The following is a 26,043-nucleotide window of genomic DNA, read 5'->3' on the forward strand; positions in this document are numbered from 1 at the left end:
CCCAAGAAAGCTGCTGTTTTTCCTAAATTCATGCTGCCCTCTAGTGGCAATGCTCTTGACTTCAGATGGGAAATGGAAAAGATGAATATGGACACAATGGTGGAAATGGGGGAGGTGGTGAAGGGGTGAACGTTTTCTTTCTTTTTTCTTTCCTGTGTGAAAGATTTCTGAGTCCCTCCAGAAAAGAAAAAAAAAAACACTGAGAAAGAAAAATGGAGCCATACCACTTGACCACTGTCCACCTTGATTGACAGCCTGGTTTATGTGACATCCATCAGTGAGCCGCAAGGAAGGGAACTTCAGGAATGTGAACTGATTTGCATTCCATCTTGGCATGCACTTTGGAATCCAGCCCATCTCAAATCCATTAAACCCCACTTAAAATACAGAGATGGGGAGTAGGGAAACACGCTAACACCAAACTGGCCTTGAAGATTCCATTTCTCCCAGCAGAAAAGTAGGTAAGAGTCAGCCTAAGTCAGATTGATCTTTGCAGTGCCCCTATCTTAAAGGCAGTATCCTACGATTCAGAAACATCTGGACTAGACAGATAGAGTTGCATGGATGTCTGGTCTGGTACCATGACCTTGGGGAAACCACTTTAAACCTCATTTTCCTCCATTATAAAGTGAAGGACTTGACCTAAAATAATGATGTTTAAATTTTGTCCCAATGAGATTTCTTCAATAGAGTTAAAGAAATAATTTTAAAGAAAAGTTTCCTGTTCTATGTTTAAGCTAAGAAGCAAAATAATAAAGTATTTTATAAAAGCATGTAAATAAATCAGTTTCGGAAGTCAGAGTAAAAACCGTTCTAACCTCATTTTAACTGGCACAAAAAAATGTACCCTAAGAAGAAAAACCAAAATTTGGATCGCTAAGAAGATTTAGCCACGTTTTGTTGTTGTTGTTTGGTTGGTTGGTTTTTGGTTTTGTTTTTTAATGGGGGGATGTTGTTGAAGCAAGAAATCTTTAGTATGGCATTGATCTCTGAAGTGTATATGTTCCTATTTGATTGAAATACAGCATTATGTAGAGATAAGAGCCAATCATATTAATAATGTTTTAAACAGGGCAAGGAAGGGGCACCTGGGTGGCTCAGTCAGTTAAGCATCCAACTGTTGATTTAGGTTCAGGTCATGATCTCATGGTTCGTGGGTTCGAGCCCCACTTCGGGCTCCTGGCTGACAGCACAGAGACTCCTGGAATTCTCTCTCAACCTCTCTCTCTGCCCCTCCCACTTGGGATCCTCTCTGTCTCTCTCTCTCTCTGTTCCTCCTGCACACACACTCTCTCTCAAGATAAATAAAATTTTAAAAAAACACTATAAAAAAAGAAAAAGAGAGCAAGTGAGCCCACCCTCAGACTGGGATTCTTTCCCCTCAGTTTCTGTCTACTCAAACTACCCTTAATACAACAAAATTTCAAAAGCATTGACATCTGAGGAAAAGCATGTTGACTGTTTCCTTTCCAGGATTCACGTAATGGAAACATCTGCTGCCAGATAACTTTTAATTCTGTCAGTCTAATATTTTTTCTGTGTGGAAAGGACTTTGAATGGCCAAGTCAGGTCTTGACAGGGCCACAAATCTGCAGCCTGAGGGCAGGGACGGGGGCTCAAGGTGGGACAGTGGGGCTGGTTCCTAAGGATCCACTCAAAGGTGCAGTAACTTCTGGGACTTGGACCAATGAGCTTTTCCATTTCCCACTAGCGGATTATGTGAGGGGAAAACTGGCCCTGCATTTTTCTCCTCCTTTCCCACTTTCGTTTTCTTCTTCTAAAATGACAAGCCTCATTTCAACTGCCCCGGGAGCCCAGAGCGCATTTTCCACAGGCTCTGGCTTGTCACCCGTCAGCCTGTCGGCCCACTCACGTGACCTGTTTGTGCAGCCTCCCCCAGGCTGGAAGGCTGGCTTCTCAGTCTCACATTCCTACCACCTTCAAGTGCAGGTTTTGCCAAGATCCTTTTCTGTACTAACTGGTTTCCTTCCCCTGTTTTTTCTTCGTCACAAACACGTGGGTGAGGCCTGACAAGGCCCAGCATTTGTCTAAGTGGGGTACATAATCTGTTCTCTCTCAGTGCAAAGTTTAACCTCCCTGAGGGAACTGAACACTGGGGCCAGATGCCCTCTCCTCAAAGGGGTAGGTTGGCCAGCATTTGGATCAGCTTTCTTTCAGGATGTAGATTTAGCCAAACCCTTGGATTATGTGGGTTTTTTTGATGGGCGCTTGGTAGAAAGCAACATGTCATAACCCCACAATTTGGATCCTGCCATGCATCCAGAATATTGATCTTTGTCCTGCATACTCTTTGTGCTAAGAAATGAATAAAAATTATCATTTACTTTACCTTTATAACAAACATTGCTAGTCGAAATAGTCAATCCAAAATAAAATGGACAGCCACTAAACTTGCACATAATGCAATTTATTATGGCCAAAAAAATAAATAAATAAATAAACTGACCATAGATTTATATCTCGTCGGTATATTGTTGCATCCTGCATACATTCATGGGGAGAAATTAACCTTGGTGGAAATAATGAAAACAAAATAAAATTGACATGAACCCAAACTGTGCCTAGTAAAATGTGTTGACTAAAACTTTAACTGAAGGCACAAACCTTCCTGCCACAATTCAGGCCTGCAAAATTTTACTCAAGGTAATGTGACTTTGTAAAAATTATTGACTCAGAGATTTAGAAGATATAACTGGTAACTTTGATATCGGGCAAAAGCTGAGGAATTTAACCTTGATGTAAAAATTACATGGAAAAGAATTTGACGCCATTGAAAATAAACTCAATAAAGTAGAAGTGAAATGTTAAACATTGGATATGGTATAGCTTTACATTCAAAAATTAAAGAATGGAATTGGCTAAATAGCATTTGCTTTGAATAATTAATGCTTTCTCAAAGAAAACTTACCAGGCTAGTCTGTGTTTATATTCATAAGCCTGAAGGAAGCCAAAGCATCCTTGCGGTCAAAATGGCAGAATTCAAATGTCTTCCATTGCAGTGTGCTGCTCAGAACCACAGGGTTGTTTTGGATAATAAAGAAGAGTTCAGGAGTGCACTCATTTGAGGGACTAGGAGATGTCCCTTGCAGGGCACTGTTTGAGGTGGTCCCTGCAGTCCTCAGCAAGAGCGCTGTGCCCCTGGTCCATGGTGGAGACAGCCGCAGCCCTTCTAGGTAACTTTAGGATTAGCAAGCATTGCACAACCATAGACCACATGGTACCCCATTCCAACCCAGGAAGCAGACTAAAACCTGAGACACTTGCCTGAAGTCACACTCAGCTAGTTTGGGAGGGAAGTCTCTCACTTTCTTCTTTGCCTTCTCTCCCCTCTCCTGGGTCAAGTGGAGAGACTGTTCCCTGCTGTTCCCTGCCTGAGGCTTCTCAGATGGGCCCGCAGACAAAGGAAAAATATGCTGGGCCTGGAGGATGGACTTTGTCCTCCTTCCACAGAGACAACTCCCAAGCAACCCCTTCCCTTAAGACCTTTTAAGATCTCTCTTCTTTTCATTTTGCCTTAGTATTTAATAGCTGACACTGAAGGAGGATGTTGTGCTAGGAGCCTGTAACTGCAGGCTCTGCTAAATCTGGTGTGGTCTCCACAGCCAAGCTGATAGCACAGCACACAGGCTGACCTCGGGGCATTGCTCAGCCACTTCTCAAGATCATAAAACGTGGGCGTTTATTCCTTTCCAGCTCCCGGTTTACTTGCAGCCCACAAAGACCGAGGGATGCGCTTTCTGGGGAATGTCCTGCCCCGTGTGTGATGTTTACAGCTCTTAAGTCTGGATAAGATTCACTTCACTTCTCTCTTTCTGGCCTGATAATTATGATTGCTTTGTTTCTGTGGGAGAAAAGTGTTCAGCATAAAAACAACACTAGTGTTTAGGAGTTGAGACTGTTGCCTTCTGTTATTTTGCCCCCTTTTTAATAAGGCAAGTATATATTTTGAGAGCATTTCAGACATGTAGTCTTACAAGAGGTTAAGGTATGAGGGTTCAACAATTGAAATTCCTAACTTGATGGGTTCTGTTCAAATTGTACATGGATAATAACGTCAGTGGTATTAATTTATCTATTCAACAAATATTTATGGAACATGTCCTCTGTACTGTTTCAACCACTGGGCATTAGCAAGTGGGGAGCAGTGCAGGGAGTATTATAGGGGTGACCTATTAACAGGTATGTATAGTGTCGTGTGGAAATGTAGTTCTAAAACCTTCTGCAGTGGGCCAGAAAGACTCTCCAGATACTCTTTCCCTGTCACTGGACCCACCTCTTCACAACACTGTCATCGCTTTTTTCTCAGACCCCATGAAGAGTCTAGCTCCTGCCTTTACTCATACAGATTGGAGAACAGGAGTTCCATGAGAATCCTTCTGGCCCCTCACCCATTTTGTAGGGCTGTCCACACTTGTAAGCTTCTAGTGATCGCAAACTGATCAAAATCTGTCATCACACAGCTACACTTGCATTTGTTATAATAGCATTTAAAATGATGATTACCAAAACTAATATTAATAACGGTAATAGAATTGATAGTTTTTACTTTCTCTCTTTTACAAATACGAATTTATTGGTCCAGCCTATCCTCGATCATCGAATAAATTTTTGTGATGGTATGTTTGCAGGTGTCTAGATTATTCTTGTTTCACAGCTAAGACACAAATGGCCAACCATTTGAGAGAAGACACTCACGCTTCTATTTAGTCTTGAGCTCTGTGGAATCTGAAGTTAATGCGACCGACCAGGACTCAAAGCTAACTGGATAGGGACTAGTTTGTGGGAGGTGCTTCCCAGCACTGGGTGTAAAATACAGGTTGCAGGAAAGTTAGCGGGACTTCTTTCCTTGGAGATTTTGAGGCCCAGCAGAACTCCTCTTCTTTATATTATGAGAATGTGGGCTAGATGGGTCTCAAGAGCTAACTGAGTCAAAGTCAAGTTTTTGATTAACTGACTATTGGATTTTCCTTCTCCATCAGGCACTATTGGATCTGACATCCTTATTGTCATAAGGGAAGCATTTGAAAATACTAAATCACACATTTCAGAACAAGAATGAAGTTCCAAGATTATCTGGCCCCTTGCCTTCATTTTACGAATGGGGAATGCAGCTCAGTAAGGAAAAGGGACATATCTGTGGTGACATAACCATCAGGCATAGAGCTAGATTTAAGTATAGGTCTTCTCCCACCTCTCCTTACTAAATAGGAGAAATGCACCTGGCAGGGCAAGGTTGTCCGGGAGATCAGGGAGTCCTGGGGTCTTTGCTGGACTCTGCATGAGTGCGCAAGGAATTTCTACTCAGGACTCTCAGGGTCTTCCCCCACCGAAGTCTGGTACTGCCCCAGCCCTCACAGCCTTACAAGGAAGAAAAGAGGCTGTTTTCCACCCCCTCAGGCAGCCCCAAGGTCATAACTTAACCTGCATAATTAGAACATCCATTCCAGAGGGGGAAACATTTAAAAGATAAAGGACCTCTTTAAAAGAGATTCTTCCCAATACATTTTTTTCATAATTATAGTTTTAAAAGCTTATGGTGATGGGAGAGCTGGCTACTTAAGAAAAATTAGGAGTCTCATTTGGCAGGAGAAGATTCCCCAGGGGACAGCACACTGTCATTTTTCAGGGCCCCTGAAAAGAAACCCCCACACAGACAGATACATGTCAGCCTGATGCACGGCAAGCCTGCTTCACTTATTATGGCCAAAGCCAGATATTTTAATTAAAAACACTACACACGCCATTAAATGTGTTGTTCCCCCTGCCGTCCCAAGACGTTATAGTTCGAGGAGATACAAACAAGTGAATGCATTACAGATGTACCCGGAAACCACCGCCTACTGAGTCACAACCAGCGGGTTCCCAAATTCCAGGCTCGGAGCGCCTCCCTGTCAAAATGTTCTTTGCAAGCAAACTGTTCCCTCTGTAATTTTCACAGTTTATGGCAGTTGCCATGACGGGAGAATAGGGCCATGGGGAGGCGGGGGAGAGAAACACGCTGCCTGCCACCTCAATTTATAAGCAGATTCCATTATTTTACAAATAACCTTCATGATAAATAAAGTCCTATGGCCACACATGGGATTGTGGTTTTGTTTTGTTTTGTGTTTTTTTTTTTCCCTTCCTTGTTAATGTTATTTATTTATTTATATATTTTTGGAGCACTAAAGTCCCACGTGAGGGATAATCACCTCCCGACTGTGAGCTCCGGTAGGATTCTCAACAGAGGCAACACTTGCTTAATTTAAGCAATTGTAGGGGGTGTGAGTTCAAACATTTCAGCCGATTTTAACTGTCACTAGCCAGACCACCTTTCTCCCCAGGAGAGCACCAGCAGCTGGATTTCATTTTTGGCCACCAGGCCGCCATCCCTGTGCCTTCCTGGAGCAGCCCACAGACTGAGTGCCTTCCCTTTAGGATTTTATTCAAGGTGACAGCTCCTCGCACGTTGGCAGTCCGATCACCTCAAGTAGCCGAGATAGCAGGGGGCTGAGTGTGCTCCTCCTGCAAAGTCCAAATTTAGATTGACTGAGGTTATCCTTAGGCCCCTTGACCCCAAGTGCTCTGACAGAACAGGGCTGCCCGGAACTTACAGCAGCGAGTTTTGTAATGATGTCTGGGGAGAAATGCTCTGCAGGAGCAGGCGGAGAAGACCCCAAGTGATAGCGAATGATGTCAGCTTTCGTTAGAGCCGCAGACAGTGTTAGAATATCCTTGGCATAATATGGCACCGGTATCTCTGTCAGCATCTCTGTTTTCTGTCACCGCACACAATCCTGGGCCTGTCTCTAGCCCTGACAGTGTCTTTTCAGATCAGGTTATTGCCAGCACAGAGACTGGCTGTGCTCCCCACCACACAGCCTTTTGTTTGAAGTCTGCCCTTTTGTCATCAATGCACTTGATGTCTATTTAAACCTGACGGTGAGTGTGGTATCTGTTTTCCCGTCAAGAGATCATTGACAATATTAATACCTCATGTCCTTGCCTCATTTTCCAAGCTCTGACACCTCGCCAGTCTCCCGCATTCATCAAACAGCCCTCTCTCCCCAGGATGTCTATAAACATTCTTGCTTCCGGGCCCAAAGGAACAGGGCAGGCCTTAAAAAGGACTTTCATCAGTACCAACCAGAAAGAAGGCCTGGGGAACATGGCTCAGAATACTTTACCTCCCTCCACATTACAGCCCAGGTTCCAGGAGTAGCCAGCTTGTTTCCAGGATGGGACTTGCCATCCAGGTGGTATCTAGGCAAGATCTGGAGTTGATGGTTACCAAGGAGAGAGGGGAGAGTCAAGAAATTCAATCCCAGAACACACTGGAGGATTTACTGGAGGGAATGCACCCGGCTCGTGGGTAGTGTGTGTGTGTACGTGCCCGTGTCTGCCTTTTGTTCTTTTACTCAAGAGAAAGACTGTATTCTTTATGATATCTGACAGCCCTATCCATTTCTTTTTATAAAAAGTCATGCTGTCCTGGTACTGTAGAAAGAAATTAACATCCTTGGCCTCGTCCTTCCAGATTCTTGAGGGTTTGTTTGAGTCAATTATGTGTAAGGAAGCCCTTTGTGGATTTTCAGAAATATCTGAGACACTCCCACCCAGGCCTCTAGGGGATGCTATTCCTGGAACAGAACCTGACAAGCCAAGCCTGACCAACAGACCAGTTCCCAACGTTGGTGACAACATTAGTACAACCGCAGGGTTATGTAATTGCAGTGAAGGGAGCTGTTTGGGGCCAATAGCCAAAGGAATACTTTTTAGCCCAAGGAGGGTCTCAGGAAGGTTTTCTCGAGGCTTGATGTTTCTAAGCACCTAATTTCTGAAAAGCAGAAATTAGGGATTTGGGCCAAGGAGAAAGTATGACCAAGGCGGGGTCCACAGTAGCCTTGTTCACAGAAATGTGACAAATAGAAGTTAATGAGAGCAAGCCCAAGACCAGTCTGAGACCATGAAACAATGTCATCCTCTCCCCTTTTCCAACTCTTGAGAGATTCTGCAACCCCAGTCATTCCTAAATTTGTCCTAAGCCATCCAAACCATGAAACATCTGCCCTGTCCTTAAAGGTTTCTAAGAGCCATTTTTAATCCTTATTTAAGAATAATGTTTAAAGTTCTATAGTAGAGAAAACATCTCTTGTACAATCCCAAAAATATTTACTACTTAGAACTGCTGTGAAGAACCTGGATAATTTCTAGTACTAATTTACCCCCGATGAACATTAGATGGTGATTGTTGGTTTCACACTATCAAACAGAGAGACAAATAATCATGCATATAGGTAGCTATTTTTACAGGCAGATTTGTGGCTCATGAATTAATGTTTTATGGACACTCCTTTGCTTTTTTCTGGTTATTCACACTTCAGAGACTCAAGTGCTCTTAGTAAAAAGGCAACTCTGTGAAGCTGAATTTTAAGTTAGTTTTTCTAAAATTAGAAGAAGAAAACACAAGATGGCAAAAAGCAAACTGTAATTATAAATGTTTTCTTTGAGGAAGACTGATTTGCCCTTAATAATTACACAAAGCTTCCATAATAACTGTGGCAGGTAATTTCTTATGGATATTTAGAATAAATATTGAGTTGGTTAGAAGATTTGACCCTATTCTAGGGGTATTTTTCATACTTAAATTCTCCTACAGTCTCCTTGAATGAAACAAAAACTGTACGTAGAGCCACAAGATTATTTAAACTAAAACTAAAGATGAAAATCAAAGGCATTCCAACCTGAGGATTCATTTCAGGCCTCCTGTAAGAAGAAGCCCTTTAACGTCAGAGGCTCTTGTTACTTTTCATGTGGCACTTTGTCAACACCATCACTCTTCCTCGATCACCCAGTAGGTGCTTGATGCCTCCTGGGATTCAGAAGATTCTCCCTGAAAGTTAATAGTATTGATTCATGATAAAGGACTTGAAAAGAGTCACATTCTGGGAAGATTGTTTTACATCTTTTGCTTGGGCCAGACCCGTCTAGAAAGTCTTAATCTTCCATTTTCAGAAACTCTACTAAGGGACCCCAGAGAGGGAAAGGGTTATTATTCTTTATTTTGAGGAGTACTTGGCCAAACTAGAAAAGTCTCTGAAATGTGGAGGAGAATTCGTGCAGGAAACATGGGATTCCTCGGTGCCTGTGCTCTGGTGATATTCTACTTGAACGTCAACTCTGAGGACAAGAAAGTAGGGTCCTTCCCTCCTGGGGCTTAATTCATTTGCTGCTACCCACCGGATCTGTGACCATGTTGCCTATCTGCTTTACTGCACCTATGTTTCCTTGCTGTACTAATTGTGCCGTCTCTAAAGATGTGTTTCCTTTTCTTTGCAGGTGTCCTGGGGAAGTGTCGCTATGTTTACTATGGGAAAAACTCAGAAGGCAACAGGTTTATCCGAGATGACCAGCTCTAATGGCAAGTTCTGAATGCTTTAGCCTGTGTCATGAGAATAAAAGAAAAAGGGAAAGTAAAAATAAAGAAAAAAAAAATAAAGGAAAAAAACAATGGCCCACATCGCATGTCTGTGGGAAGGCTGTGACTTCAGCTTTTGGTACCTTCTGCTGACTTTGCCAGGCCTGTCAAGATCATCCTTCTGCCTTAGACTGAGTGGTCACATAGAGATTGACATGATTGCCCTTAAGCAGGTCTCATCCACTAGGGTGACAGACAGCGGCGGCGAAGCACCAGGGCTGACAGGAGGAACACCATGATAGATTGCCTGGCCCCTCCACTGCTCACAGGGGAGCAGAGGTCACACCTGGGGCCTCCCTGAGCATGCTCGTTGGCCGTAGTCAAGCGAGAGAAACTGTGTCTTCAGCTTGCCTATTGAGTAGAGATCCCTCTGATACCATTGTGCTGTGGGTTTATTTTTAGTGAAATAATCACAGTTTGGAGGAAGGCCACCCTCCCTTATTCACCTTGAATTTTAATCCCTTATTTTCTGCACACACCCACACATTCCAACAAAACACATACCATCCTTTAGCATCTTTATTACAGGTAGTGCATTTTGGCTTGCAGTTTTTCAGAGAACTGAAGGTTCTCAGCCAGGTCATACATTTATGGCTGACTTTGTGTTCTTACAACTGGAGTAAATAGCTTTCCTTAAATCCCTAACTACAAAAGCATGGACTCTGTCTTGTTTTGTACATTTCTAAATCCACTTCTTGCCCTGAATACTAGGCAATGTCAGGCATCTTTCCCAGCACCAAGTTCTGATTGCACCAAGGACTCTGATTTATTTATGTATGTATGTATTTATTTTTAACAACACATACATCCAGCTATGCCTGTGGCCATATTTGTAGTTTGGAGCTGGCTTGCTCCTTTGGGTGCTATTTAAAGGTAGGGAGGTGATGAAAACAGAGTGATGGGTCAGGAAGTTAAAAAAGAAAGTGAAGACTATAGAAAACACCCACCAGACCGAACAGTTTTTAACAGAAGGCACAAACCTTTGAGTTTGGTATCTTCCTCAGCACCTCTCAGAACCGAAATCCATAGCTTGTGAGATGGTCTTTGTGTGTCTTTGGCTATATTCCAGCACTGTTACAAGGAAAATAAGCACCATCATACCAGTAAGGTGGCTATCGTTTCATTTAATGGAATGATACACAAGTAAAATCACTCCAGAAAAGTCTTTGAAAGGCTGATTGCTCTTGATGCAATCGCATTTATTTTTGCTTCTTCTGTTTAGACCAGGTGTTCATTGGCTTGGATCTCTCAGTATTAGGTTAGATTGAGGGCAACGAAACTTCAAAGAGAATTCTTCCAAGTTATAGATACTACATAACTAGAGAGTCACTACTGTAAAAGTCTTTGGGGACTCAACATCCCTCAGGACCCAAGAAGAATCTGCTTTCTCAGTTCTAGACCATTTAAGTGGCCTCTGGCCTCCTGAGTCAACTTAGTCTTTGAATGACTTGCAATAAGGCAGGCAGGAATCTCTTTTGTAGGTTATGCAAGTTAAACAGTTATTGAGACAAATTTTGATCAAAATCCTCGAGGCCATTAATAACTAGAGGATATTAAATGTTTGCCTTTATCTCTCAAATTCATTAATAACCAGAGCTGAGTACCTTTTCACTGTTTGATCCACAGAACAGCATTGAGATGATGCTTTAAATTAGCTGCATTAAGTCCCACCCTGTTCTTTGTTTAGAAACACCAACACATGTTTTGTCCATGGCATATTACGGGCAGCCAGATTTCTGTGCAAGGGCAGCTAGACTAGTCCAATGTCATATTTAATCTAGCGGCACATATATCCTTGTCTTTATAAAAGGCTTTAACCCTGCCTCAAACAATAAAAAAGCACTTGTGAACTGACACAGAATTTTTCCATCTTTATTTTTCTTACTTGTTTACTTTTCTTAATGTCAGAACCATTTGTATCATGCACAGGAATGTCTCCCTCAATGCGAGCTTTGGAGGCAAAAAAAAATACTTTTGGAGTGAGTTATTGACCACATTGTTTCCTTCTCTTTGGGTTGTTTATTTTCTTCCAAAAGGGTGTAATAACTTTAATTAAAATTAGCTTTAATTATAATTTACGTAAAGGCCATCACTATGATATATTCATCTTAATGATAGAATGAGTATGAGTTTTGTTTCTTTTAAAAAGGGATAATGATAATGAATCAGTGTTGGACTGTTTACAGTTATACTGTTTGTTAAGCAAGATTTGCTGTGCTACAGCTAGAATTTGGTCCGAATTCGTAGAGGAGGAAGCAATGTTGCATGCTAAAATCTGTAAGAATTTCCCAAACCTTGTTTTTTAAAGTAGAAAATTAGAAGGTAATGAATTCAATCAAAGCTTAGAATTCTTACATGCCCCCAATTTCCCCTTGCTCCTTCTGCCTTATACCCTATTCCTCTGAGCTTTCTCTTAGGAGATCATGGTATCTGACATCCCTGTATCCTCTCTCCCAGGACACCGATCTGCCTTGAGTGCCCCTGCAATAGAAGGCCATCCCGGAGTCCTCTGTTGCCTCTGCAAAGTCAGGGCGGACTGTCTTTTTCCTAAGTAATGCAATTTTATAGAACAATTTGTTCCTTGGGGAATAATGTTTTAGATTGTGGGGAATCCTATTAAAAGTACAACTATTACAATAATTTGCTTTTACTTTTACCAGCCTTGCTCATAAACCCTCCATCTGTTTGTTGCTTTAAATAGAGGCACATTATAAGAGATTATCACTCGATCAGGCGACACATCTGAGTGTTGTGCATTTTCACATATTCATGTATACTAAGGAATAAAAGAAAGCAAACCAGAGATCCCAGATGAAAGGGTTTTGCATTTGTTTTATTTTGTTTTGTTTCATTTTGTTTCATTGTGTGTGTGTGTGTGTGTGTGTGCGCGCGCGCACGTTCCAGCAGAGATGTGTCTTGCACATCTTTAAGGGAAAATCTTTCTTGCTGCTCCTAAGAAATAACCTGGCTGTCTTTTTCTTCTTTGTTAATATGCAGATCAAAAACAATCCACAGGGCTCTTTTCATCAAAAGCAATAGCAGTGTTCAGTAGTTGCTACATAAAAGCAGCCTAAGTTAGATCTGAGTCACTACCTAATGCCAAGGGTGGACAACAGAGGGTCCATTGAGACTCTCCCATGGTGTCTATCCATTGCAGCTGATCCAGTGTGACATTCACCATCTGCTTATCCCAATTCTGTTTCCAAGAAGCTTTGCTGAAGAAGGGTGTTTCCATTACTTGTTCTCCCTCTAACTTGTCCAAATACCATGTGGTAAACTACCATGACTAGGACCTGGAAAGGAAAATGAGACCAGAGGAGCACAAAACATGCTGGTTACTTATTTGTAGGACAAACAGACCATCCACCCATAGTGCAGTACTTCCAGTGCGTCAGTAAACACTTCAGGGATTTGAAGAAGATCAGAAAACACAGCCAGTCTCCAAGAATACTGTCTTCCTATATGTTTACCTGTAATTTTCCAGCATTAGTAGTCCTTCTTTGGGGAACTGTAACGTTAATTTGTCACTCTGTGGATGAAGTAGGTAATGTTATGTTATTTGTACATATTAACATATTAGCATGTGTAAATTTTTCTAAAGCAGCACGGAATGTGGCCTGGAGAACATGCAACCTAGGACAAGGGAGTCTAGCTGAGAAACAAAAGAAGACATTTAAGTATGGAATGTGTCTGGGAGTGAGTTGCTAAAGTAGGGGTGATGTATATGGTAATAAATGAAATTATACCAAAGGAGAGCATGAGGCAGAGTGTGGAATTGGAAGTGTGGGCTCATCGTAGATAGGGATAAATCAGGAGCTGAGGAATAATGAGAAAGGAAGTGAATAGACAGGTTTGATTTTTTTGTCTGTTTGGTTGGTTTTTTTTTGTTTTGTTTTGTTTTGTTTTGCCAATTAGAAGGGTTGCTGATGTTCAGCCCTAGAGTGATATTTAGCAACATCTCCTCCTCAAAATGGAATCATCTTTGATATAAGTGAGGAGTGCCACTATTCAGTAATGTTTTACAGACTACTCTGCCCAAGACAATGGAACAGTGAAGAAAAGATGGATTACAAAGCCCTGTGGGCTTAAATAGCCATATGTGTGCTGACTGCCTACGGACAAAGATGACTATGGCATATGGTTAATATTCAACAAAAACCAGCATCCTAAGGTAAGTTCCCTTGCTGCTTGGACCAGCTGAAATATAAGGGAAACACTTGTTGTCTGGGCAGTTAGATCAAAGAGAGAAAATAGTTTCACGCTCTTGCCAAAACTTCATATGTTCATTAAGTTTAGGTAGGAGGTAGAGGGCTTTCTTGATGATACAACGCAAAAGTCAAGAGTTTTAAGGAAAACAGTGAAGGCCTCTACATGGGGCTGAAGATGCTGCAAGAGGAAGATGCTGGTAATAAGAGTTGACTGTCCCTAGGTTCAGGCAGTAAAGGGTAGCTCAACCTATAGGACAAGTGGATGACACTTAAGTTCAACTGGATAGCTTCAATTAGCATGTAGAATAATCTGAAATAATTAATGTTTACATTTTTTCACATCAATTACCTTAAACCAACGTTTCCTCTTCCATGTTGGAATAATTCCTTCAGTCTTGGAAATAGGAATGGATTTGAAAGGTACTGGGAATAATTTCCTTTAAATACTACTTTTCAATTTGACTCCTTGTGATAAGAGGGACAAAGGTGGCTCATGGTGGGCTTTACCACAATATTTAGACTATTAAGTTATGGAGCTTTGAAATAGGTAAGAATTAATGTACATTATCCATTCACAGAGGTTACTAAATCATAGTTTAATGATCCAGGCATACTTCATTTTTAAAAAAAAATTTTTTTTTCAACATTTATTTATTTTTGGGACAGAGAGAGACAGAGCATGAACGGGGGAGGGGCAGAAAGAGAGGGAGACACAGAATCGGAAACAGGCTCCAGGCTCTGAGCCATCAGCCCAGAGCCTGACGCGGGGCTCGAACTCACGGACCGCGAGATCGTGACCTGGCTGAAGTCGGACGCCCAACCGACTGCGCCACCCAGGCACCCCCAGGCATACTTCATTTTATTGAGCTTTGCTTTATTGTGTTTTGCACATATAAATTGTGTTTTTTTCCCAGTTGAAGGTTTGCAGCAACTCTGCATCGAGCAAGTGTGTTGGCATGATTTTTTCCAATAGCATTTCCTCACTTTGTGTCTCTGTATCACATTTCAGTAATTCTCACAATATTTCAAGCTTTTTTCATTGTTACTATATTTACTGTGATGATCTGTGATCAGTGGTTATGGCTTGCTGAAAAGCTCAGATGATGGTGAGCACTTTTTAGCCATAAAGTATTTTTTTAATTAAGGTATTTATGTTTTTTTTTAAGACATAATGATATCGCACACTTAATAGACTACAGTATGGTGTAAATATAATTTGCTTGCACTGGAAAATAAAAACTTTCATTTGACTTGCTTTATTGCGAGAGTCACTTTATTGTTGTGGCCTGGAACCAAACCTGCAAATCTCCAAAGTATGCTTAGATTCACCTGTTCCATTCTATCCTTAAAGCATCAAAGCCAGCAAACCCAGATTCTATGCCCATGCCCTGTGCATTTTCCATACTTACAAGCTAGACAAGCATGTTTTCTAGAAATCCCCTTTTCCTTTTTGCTTCCAACTGGTTTAATCTATTCTTATCTCTTTGATCATATATTCCTTTCCATATGTCTGACTTTAGTGTCACTTCTAATTTTGTCCGTTCATTCTCATTTAGTTTTAGTAATCTTTCAGACATTCCTTGTGGCGTGACTATTTCTACCTTGGGCCTTTGCACTGCTACTCAGATCTTTACTTTCCTCAATCCTTTGATGTCCCCAGTTGCCTTGGGTAAGAAATTCCATTCCAGGTTGCTGTAATCCCAGCCCTGACTAGTTCACACCCCTTGGGGAAGATTGGGGTGGGGTGGGGATTGGACATCACTTGCTTGATGTATATTTAAAAATCCTTAGTCCTGTTAACACTCAACACTGGTTTAATTTCCAGCTAAAAATCCTAAACTGTGGCTTATAGCTGGCTTCATTACTGAAGGCTAAGTTTTATCTGTGATGGTTTCTCTTATCTTTGCATTTTACCTATTTAGCTATTAAAGCAATCCCCAGTGGTTTTTAGTTCTTCTCATGAAACCTATTTTCCTCTTCTGCACAGTTTGGCAGAAAGCAGGTAAGACTACGGCCTTCTGTTCATCAATGCCTGTATATGAGAAGAATGGACTCCACATTTGCCTTTCCTCCAATTATATAGCACCTAAAGAGAACCGAGAACTAGTGTGCATGTGGATATATATGTAACTCCTTCTTTTTATACAAATGGGTACATATACAATATCCTGTACCTTTTTTTTTCACTTAACATCCCTTAAAGAACAAAGATGAATGATGTGATGGTTAATTTTATGTGTCCACTTCAGTGCCCATGGGATGCACATGTTAAACATTATTTCCAGATAAAATTAGCGTTGAACAGGGGTTTTACCACAAGGATGTTTCCAGATAAAATTAGCGTTGAACAGGGGTGGGGGAGGGGACTCAGTAATGTAGATTTCCCAATGTAGGTAGGTAGCATCCAATCCCTTGAGGACCTGAAGAAAACCAAAGGTGGAGAAAAGAATTTTCCCCTTTTTTCCTGCCTCACTGCTTGAGCTGAAAACTCATCTTATCTTCTCCCACCCTTGGACTGAGATTTACACCATTAGGTTTCCTGGTTCTCAGGACTTTGGTTTCTGGCTGGAAAATGGCACTGATTTCCTGGGTCTCCAGCTTGCAGATGGTAGATAGTGGAATTTGTCAAACTCCATAATCTCATGAACCAATTCCTTATAATAAATGCCACATAATCCTGAAAAATATAGGCAGTATAATATTGCTAAAAGAAATGCTAAATCAAAAAAAAAGATATTATGATCTTGAGTGTGTGTATATATATATATATATATATATACACATATATACACACATATATATACATATATACACATACCTATCAATAGCCCATATTGATAATGTGAAGAGAAATAATGTGAGAGTGATAATGTGACAATGTGAGAATAATGTGAAGAGAAAAATAAGCAATTTTAGTTGAAAATTTGTAGGCATTTATTATGCAGAGTGTTTCAAAAGTCTTAGTGAAGTTTTATGCTTTAATGATTCTAGAAATTTAAATGCTCCAGTTACAAATATATCACTTGATAGTATAATTATTTATATTACCCTTCTACTTATTTATTTTTGTGGGTTTGAAAAGTAAATTTTTAATTTTAACTGATTTTGGTGTAATAGTTTCTGAATGACGTTTTCTCAATGGCTCAGTGGCGGAAATCTACTACTTCGCCACCTAGGTCTCTTGATCTGTCTCCATTAGACTTTTTCTTGTGGGGTCATGTTAAACTGTCTGTCATGTGTTTATGAAAACCTCCTTCTTGGAAGATCTTGAGGCCAGGATTATAAACACTATTCTTTCAATTGCTGAGCAATAGCTGAGAAAAGTTTTTACAAAATTTGAAAATTGACTAGAGTGATGTGTAGCACAAGACAATAGTTATATTGAATTTTAGTAAGAAACATAGCAGGGTACCTGCGTGGCTCAGTCAGTTGAGTGCTGACTTTGGCTCAGGTCATGATCTCGCACTCCATGAGTTCAAGCCCCATGTTGGGATCTGTGCTGACAGCTTAGAGCCTGGAGCCTGCTTTGAATCCTGTGTTTCCCTCTCTCTCTGCCCCTCCCCACGTCTCAAAAATAAAATAAACATAAAAAAATTTTAAAAACTAAAAGAAGAAACGTCATTATTTTAAAATATAAATAACTTTTCAAATAGTGTTAATGTAAGTTAGTAGGACTTACACATCTGAAACAATATAAGCTTAAAACTGCATTAAGACTCAGGACTCCCTGAATAATCTAGATATGAAAACTTGGTTTTAATGTGTTAGTAAATGTCTCTGTGAATCTGTGGTTTACCTTTTAACTTTGTTATCTTTTGGGAGGAATAGTTACAATTTTGATGTGATCAAATTTCTTAATTTTTGCAATATATATGTGAGAGAGGTGTAGGACTGTGATATGTCCGTGGCCATTCTTCAGTACTTGAAATCATAGTTACTCTGTCAAACTGTCTTCTAAAAGCTATACAGTCTTGTCCTGCATATTTAGGGGTTCACTCCATCTAGAATTTGTGGTGGTGTGATGCAGAGATAGAATTGGACTTTTTGAGTACATGTCTGGCTTATTATTCCACTTCATCTTTTCTCTCCTTTTCGATGTCAACTCTGTCATGGCCAAATTTGCATATACACCTGGAATTATTTCTGGGCTTTCCATTTATTCAATGTGTGTAATTACCCTATTCTAATTGCTATAGCTGTGCAATTTCTTCTTCTTCCCTCTTTCCTTCATTCCTGTCTTCTTTCCTTCCTCCTTACTTCCTTCCTTCAATCAACTTTATTAAATATATATATATATATGATTTCCTGCAACAAAACACCAAGTATCTTCTTTATAAGTTTAAAGTTCAGTGAATTATACCAAATACATTCGTATGATGACAGTGCCAATCAAGATATGATTCATTCCTATCACCCCTGCAAGTTCCCTTATACTCCATTAAGGTCAGAACCCCTAACCCTACTCAACAACTAATTTACTTCTGTTACTATAAATTAATTATTCTTCTTCATGAATTGTATATAAATGGAGTCATACAGCATATGCTTATTTTGTGGCTGGGTTCATTTGCTCAGTATTATATTTCTGAGATTTATTCACATTGCTGCCTTTTACTACTGAATAGTATTCCCGTGTATGAAGATACCAAAATTTTTTCTCCATATTCCTTTGTGGGCATCTGCCTTTCTTTCAAGTTTTGGGGTAATAACTTTTCTTTTATTGTGGTAAAATACACATAACATTAAATTTACCATAGAACCATATTTAAGTGTATAAATCAGTGGCAGTATGTTCAGATATTGTACAGCCCTCACCAATCTCCATTTCGAAATTTTTTCCTCATTCTAAGTAGATGACTTAAACAATGACTCCCATTTCCCTCTCCTCCCAAACCCTAGTAAGTAACCTTTATTATACTTTCTGTGTCTGTATGAATTTGCCTATTTTAGGTTATATGTGGAATCACATAATATTTATCTTTCTGTGTCTGGCTTATTTCACTTAGCATGATGTTTTCCAAGTTGATCCATGCTGCAGCATGTAGCAGAATTTCATTTGTTTTTAAAGATGAATAATAATCCAGTGTATGTATATACCATGTTTTGTTTATCTACTCATCTTCATACATTTTGGGGTTGTTTCAGCTTCTAGGCAATTGTGAATAATGCCGCCCTGACCATGAGTGTACAAGTGTCTAAATCTCTGCTTTCAATGCTATTGGGTAGATTCCCAGGAGAGGGGTTGCTGGATCATATGGTAATTCTATGTTTAACTTTTGGGGAATCCACCATACTGTTTTCCATAGCAGCCACACCATTTCCAACCACAATACACACAGGTTCCAATTTCTGGAATTTTTGTTTGTTTTTTGTTTTACAATATCCATTTAGTGGTGTGAAGTGGTGTCTTGTGGTTTTGATTTGCGTTTCCCTTATGATTCATGCTATTGAACATCTTTGCATGTACTTGTTGGCTATTTGAATATCTTATTTGGGAAAAAATTTATTCAAATCCTTTGCCCATTTTTTGTTTTCATTCTTTTATTTGCTAAAGTATTTATTAAAATAATAGTTAACATATAGTGTATGCCAATACCACACTGTCTTAATTACTGCAGCTTGAAGTATTTTAAATAATGCTACTGTGAACATTCTTGTTCGTGCACTTTTTTGGATATATTTTTATTAGTTTTGGGTGTATACTTAGCTGTATAATTTCCGGGTTATATGCTAGATGTGTTTTTTTGCTTTATCTAAAACCTCCATATTGTTTCCAAAGAGGTTGTACCATTTCACACTCTCAACAGCAGTATATGCTCTACATACATGCCAACATTTAGTGTTATCAGTCTTTTAAAATTTTAGCCATTTTAATATAGTATTGGATTAAATCCAAACTTTTAAAATAAAATCCAAATTTTTAAAATAAGGAAAAAGGTTTACACATGCACACATTTTTTTCTAATTCTGATATTTACCATTTTTTTGTGTTCTTTGCAGAAATCTGAGTCTCCATTTAGAAACATTCTTTAGCATAAAGAACTTCCTATAACATTTCTTATGGTATGATTTGCTTATGATAAATTCTCTCAGCTTTTGTTTAGAAGCGGCCTTATTTTACCTTCATTGTTGAAGGATATTTTCATTGGATATAGAATTATAGGTTGACACTTTTTTTTTTAGCACACTAAATATGTCATTTTATTGTACTCTTATTTCTGATCTGTAGTCATTCTAATGTTTGTCTTCTGTATATAATATGGCTTTTTTTTCTGGTAGTTTTTAAGATTTTCTCTTCAACACTGGTTTTTCAGCAATTTGATTATTATGTGCTGTGGTATGGTTTCTTTTTGCTTAGTCTGTGTAGGGCTTGTTGAGCTTCTCAAATCTGTGGGTTTCTAGTTTACATCAAAATCGGAAAGGTTTAGGTATGTGTTTTATTTTTAGAAATTCATTGTTTCCAGATTTTCACACTCTCCTAGCTTTAAAAAATTTCCTAACTTTAAAAAAGGTTTATTACCAGTAGTTTATGAGTTGTAAGTTTCCTGTTTTTTGTACCTGATGAATTTCATTATGTTTGTTTATAATTTTTCTTCTCCTCTCCTCATCCTCTGTTCTTTGTTCTAGTTCTCCTCTTCCTCTTTTTTTTATTGGTATTTTTTTTGCCAAGATGGCACTTGATTCTCTATGCTGTGGAATCTATCAGACAATTTCAAATTTATCTTTGTTAAGAATCAGTATTACCAATTCCAGAGCACATTTTATGTTAATTTTCTGCTTATAATTGCTTCCCTAGGAATGGAGTGCAAATTTGAACTCTATATCTCTCATTGCACAGACTTGGATTTTCAGTTTAATATAGTCTTTTACCACATATATTTCAGAGTATTTATTGGGTCCCATGTTATGTCCTTCCAAGCTCTGAGCCTTACTCAGGAGCTCAAGTGTATTTGCTTAACAGCCTGGATCTTAAAACCTCCTCTCCTAGATATTTATCCTATATTTAAATCTGATGCCCCTGTGAGCCACTTGTCTTTTAATACTCAGGTATTGCTTTGAGTTTCTTTTTTTTTTTTTTTTTGAAATTTTCAAGTTTGTGTGTGTGTGTGTGTGTGTGTGTACTCCAACACTTGATAATGTTTGTAGTGGTAGGACTTTGTTTCATGAGCTCTTTTACTGAAATTCTTACATGTGTTTATTTTGAAATATGAATGGAAAACCAAGAATCACTAAATATTTGAAAATACGACATAAGATTTATTGTAACATATAAATAAAAAAAGGTTTCAAAGAAAATAGAGCTCTTTAAGAATAGAGAAAAAACACACAAAAAACCTATTATTAATATGCTCAGAGACATGGGAGCTGACCTATCATCCATCACATAACAGGATGCTATGAAAAAGGAGATTTGGGGCTTAAAAATGATATATTAGTGATTAAAATATTTTTGCCAAAACAAAACAAATATTGAGTGGAAGAATTAGGTAAAGGATTGAAAGAAAAAAATTCAGACTACCTTCATCCATGAAGTAAAATAGGAAGTAGAAACAAAAATATAGCAGAAAAGATAAATGACAGAGGAAAAATCTTAAGGGTCTAACAGTCAAGTATTAGAAGTCATAGAAAGAAACATATGTGGAAATGAATGACAAAATATTTAAAGAAATAATGGAATATAGTTTTTAATAGCGAAAAGATATAATAAATAACAACAAATGGAAAAATCATGGTGAAATTTCAGAACTTTAATGATAAATAACTAAAAGCTTGCTAAGACTAAAAAAGTAAATCAGTTGAGTATGACACTTCTAAAGGAGTAACCTGCTATCATAATATTGAGTGCTAGACGATTGTAGAAAAATACTTTCAAAGTTCTGATGAAAATGATTTTTAACTTAGAATTCTATACTGTCAAAATGTAAAACAAATGTGAGATCAAAGTAAAGATATTTTCAGATATGAAAGACAGAAATCTGTTTCTCACAATATTTTCTTTTTTTCTATCTCAGCAATAGAAAATAATTTTTACTTAGACTCACTCCAACTAAGCTTAAAAAAATACATTCTCTGCCTCCTTTGCAGCTATGGATGGCTATACAATTGCATTCTGCCAGTGATTTGTAGTGGATGTGTTGTGAGGGGAGTTTCATGGAGATATCTTTAAAAGAAAGAGAATTTTCTTATTCTTCCAATTTGTAGATCTAGTAGCTGGAGCTCTAACATTTATTTTTGCTTCTTTGGCTGTCTTAAGAATGAAAGCCACAGATGGAGGACAGTGGAAAAGAAAGAGGAATTGAATATTATTTTGGCATTCAGTTGGCCTTGTGATGATACTTTGGCAATGATCTGTAGTGGAAGTATTGTGATGGGAGCTACAAAGAACCATTTGGATTTAACTAAAAAGAGTTATCAAGGAAAAACAAGGAGGATATTTGTGCAAAAGACCTAAAGAAGGTAAAAATAAAAACTTCAAGAATAAAATAAAGGCCATTAGAAACTCCAGGGAAAATATAAAGCATTTTAAAATAGCATTACTTTGTTCTATAATGAACTGTAGTTACACAAGCAAAATCACTTAAATAATAATAAGGGCCTTTATAAGGGAAGTTTTCTTCCAGAAATTATCACTGTTTGCTTCTGCTGGGAATCTTTATTCAGATTATGAAAATTACTAAACAATTAAATTTCTTCAGGGTATTTAAATGTTGGCCTGTTTTCCTGAATTTACCTGATATGTGGTGAGTCCTCCATAGGCACACTCTCATTTAGCTTGGGAATGTTTATTATACATATGACTATCATTTATATTGTACTGATTCTGATAATTTCTTCAGGAATTCCAAATACAGAATCTTATAAATATCTCAATAATACTAAAAATAAGCCTTTATTTTGCTTGTTTGTCTAATTGCTGTCATTTCTACTAGACTGATTCATTGATCACAGAAATAGTATTTTTCAGTTTTATATTTCCAGAACTTAGCCTAGCATCAGGCATATCAGAAATTCTCACATTTATTAAATAAATTAACATGGAAAAACTTTATCTCATTATGAGAACATGTTACTTTTGGGCTATTTCCTCAAGGAGGGAGAAAAAGAAAACATGAGAAAAGAGGTGATTGAAGGGGAAAGGAGAATACTGAACACATTTAATAGATGTCCCTTCTCCAAAGCACTTAAGCAGCAGCAAGCATACCCTCAGAGGATGTCTGATGATATTTCAAAGCTTCCCTTCACAGATCACCTTGCAATCCCAGGTCACAAGGTGGGAACTGCCAGCAGTCCTGGTATTAAACTACAGCACCAGCTTCCAGTCCTCCTTTAAGTGAGGTGGCTTGCGATGGACTAGCCTAGGGTAACTGTGCCAACTTACAGCTGCCCTGTCCCTGTCTTCCTGCCAAATGGACTCAGACTTCAAGTGAGTAGTTTCACAAGCCTGCAAGGAATGGATATTTATAAAGACAAGTTATGTTGTGGTCATATTCACATAGCATCACCATCAACTCAGCATCCAGGCAAAACCCAGAACCATATCTTCTGTGAACAATTGGTTTATTGAGTGCAGGATTCTAGGAAGACAGGCACATGGGAAAAATGAGGAGTAGGTAGGTCTGACCAAATCAGCCAAATAAAAGCATGTAACTCTTTTTTTCACATGGGGCCTTTGTCAGAGGCATTTGACATATAGTGGAAAGAGAGTGCATGTTAGAATTAATGGACCTTATCCTTGGTTCAGTTTCTGCATTTACTGGCTTTGTGTCCTTGAGCAAGTCCCTTTCTATCTCTGGGCCCTGTTTCCTCATTTGGAAAATGTCAGCTTCATTGAGTTATATGAGTTATATTGAGCATTATAAATAAATAATGGATGTGAGCATCCTTTGTAAAATGTAAACTATATTGCTCTTTCTCAAACTGGGAGATGCCTCAAGGCTGTTCAGCATATTGTGTTCAACTCATATGTAAAGAATGCTAAAGAGAAATATTACCAAATCAGGAAGAATTGCTTTTGTTAATAAACAGTATGAGAAAAAAATTGCTGATACTTAACATTCTTCTTTATTAATCTAGTCAATTTTTATTGAGCATATCATCACCATCATCAAAAATATTTGAGTGTCTACCATTCATTTATTTGGTAGACATTTGTCAAGTGCTCAAGTGCAAAACACTAAGCCCCCATGAGTGAACTAGTAAGGAAAAAGGAGAAGAGAATCCAAATTTACAATTAGTTATAATAATTCAAGGCTGTGCTGGTGCATAAGTGTTATGTGAGTAATTTCTAGAATCATAGCATATCACCCCTGGATATCTCTATGATACCTCATCCCATTTAACTCTTCCCTAGTGCATGAATTCTGTCTATACTCTGATAACTAAGAACTCACTCTGGGCGGGGCGGGGGAGAGGAGGACATTCTATTTCAATTAGATCTAGTTGTTAGAAAACTCTTCTTCATAGTTACCATTTGGACCTCTTGAAGCCACACAGCTAGCTTCTTCATCCACATGATTGCCACTTGGATATTTTAGGTGGACTTCATGCCTCCTCTGGTGCCTTCTTTGTCCAGGAGATAGAATCCATTCTTTAGATCCCATGGTCCCTTCCTCTCACCATCCTTCTTTGTCACTTATGGGTCTGCCCAGGTTTTCCTGTGTCCTTTTCAATGTATCACATCCAACCTGGCTTCAGAATTCCAGGAGGGGAGGAGAGGGAAGATGGCGGCGTGGGAGGATGCTGGGCTCACCGCGCGTCCTGCTGATCACTTAGATTCCACCTACACCTGCCTAAATAACCCAGAAAACCGCCAGAGGATTAGCAGAATGGAGTCGCCGGAGCCAAGCGCAGACGAGAGGCCCACGGAAGAGGGTAGGAAGGGCGGCGAGGCGGTGCGCGCTCCACGGACTGGTGGGAGGGAGCCGGGGCGGAGGGGCGGCTCGCCGGCCAAGCAGAGCCCCCGAGTCTGGCTTGCAAAAAGCGGAGGGGCCTGACGGACTGTGTTCCGACAGCAAGCACGACTTAGCGGCTGGGAGGTCATAAGTTAACAGCTCTGCTCAGAAAGCGGGAAGGCTGGAGGACAAAGGGAAGGAGAGCTGCTGAGCCCCCGGACGACAGGGCTCAGTTTGGTGGGGAACAAAGGCGCTCGCCAGCGCCATCTCCCCCGCCCATCCCCCAGCCAAAATCCCAAAGAGAACCAGTTCCTGCCAGGGAACTTGCTCCCTCCGCGCAAACACCCAACTCTGCGCTTCTGCGGAGCCAAACCTCCGGCAGCGGATCTGACTCCCTCCTGCTGCCACAGGGCCCCTCCTGAAGTGGATCACCTAAGGAGAAGCAAGCTAAGCCTGCCCCTCCTGTCCCTGTGCACCTTGCCTACCCACCCCAGCTAAGACGCCAGATCCGATCCCCAGCATCACAAGCCTGGCAGTGTGCAAGTAGCCCAGACAGGCCACCCCACCCCACAGTGAATCCCGCCCCTAGGAGAGGGGGAGAGAAGGCACACACCAGTCTGACTGTGGACACAGCGGTGGGCTGGGGGCAGACATCAGGTCTGACTGCGGCTCCGCCCACCAACTCCAGTTATACACCACAGCACAGGGGAAGTGCCCTGCAGGTCCTCACCACGCCAGGGACTATCCAAAATGACCAAGCGGAAGAATTCCCCTCAGAAGAATCTCCAGGAAATAACAACAGCTAATGAGCTGATCAAAAAGGATTTAAATAATATAACAGAAAGTGAATTTAGAATAATAGTCATAAAATTAATCGCTGGGCTTGAAAACAGTATAGCTGACAGCAGAGAATCTCTTGCTACAGAGATCAAGGGACTAAGGAACAGTCACGAGGAGCTGAAAAACGCTTTAAACGAAATGCATAACAAAATGGAAACCACCACGGCTCGGATTGAAGAGAAAGAGGAGAGAATAGGTGAACTAGAAGATAAAGTTATGGAAAAAGAGGAAGCTGAGAAAAAGAGAGATAAAAAAACCCAGGAGTATGAGGGGAAAATTAGAGAACTAAGTGATACACTAAAAAGAAATAATATACGCATAATTGGTATCCCAGAGGAGGAAGAGAGAGGGAAAGGTGCTGAAGGGGTACTTGAAGAAATAATAGCTGAGAACTTCCCTGAAGTGGGGAAGGAAAAAGGCATTGAAATCCAAGAGGCACAGAGAACTCCCTTCAGACGTAACTTGAATCGATCTTCTGCACGACATATCATAGCGAAACTGGCAAAATACAAGGATAAAGAGAAAATTCTGAAAGCAGCAAGGGGTAAACGTGCCCTCACATATAAAGGGAGACCTATAAGACTCGTGACTGATCTCTCTTTTGAAACTTGGCAGGCCAGAAAGA

The 26,043-nt window shown here is 39.7% G+C and overlaps 1 protein-coding gene and 1 long non-coding RNA gene across 6 annotated transcripts in view; one reads left to right on the top strand and one right to left on the bottom strand.

Annotated features, from left to right (window-relative positions):
- Nucleotides 1–12,281, top strand: part of LRMDA (leucine rich melanocyte differentiation associated) — a 1,047,786-nt gene extending 1,035,505 nt beyond the window's left edge. For all 5 annotated transcript variants that reach the window (XM_040485493.1, XM_040485494.1, XM_040485488.1 and 2 more), the window contains 2 exons: nucleotides 9,340–9,421; nucleotides 11,936–12,281. In XM_040485493.1, the coding sequence (XP_040341427.1) occupies nucleotides 9,340–9,419 (80 nt within the window). In that variant the 3' untranslated portion in view covers nucleotides 9,420–9,421; nucleotides 11,936–12,281. The remainder of the gene's footprint in view (nucleotides 1–9,339; nucleotides 9,422–11,935) is intronic.
- An 11-nt stretch (nucleotides 12,282–12,292) lies between these two features.
- The window catches only part of LOC121036833 (uncharacterized), a 23,478-nt gene continuing 9,727 nt past the window's right edge, over nucleotides 12,293–26,043 (bottom strand). The window contains exon 2 of the long non-coding RNA XR_005793497.1: nucleotides 12,293–12,771. This is a non-coding gene — a long non-coding RNA (uncharacterized LOC121036833). The remainder of the gene's footprint in view (nucleotides 12,772–26,043) is intronic.

This window comes from Herpailurus yagouaroundi, unplaced genomic scaffold (assembly GCF_014898765.1).
Source record: "Herpailurus yagouaroundi ecotype Mexico unplaced genomic scaffold, PumYag 163, whole genome shotgun sequence".
Taxonomy (NCBI): domain Eukaryota; kingdom Metazoa; phylum Chordata; class Mammalia; order Carnivora; family Felidae; genus Herpailurus; species Herpailurus yagouaroundi.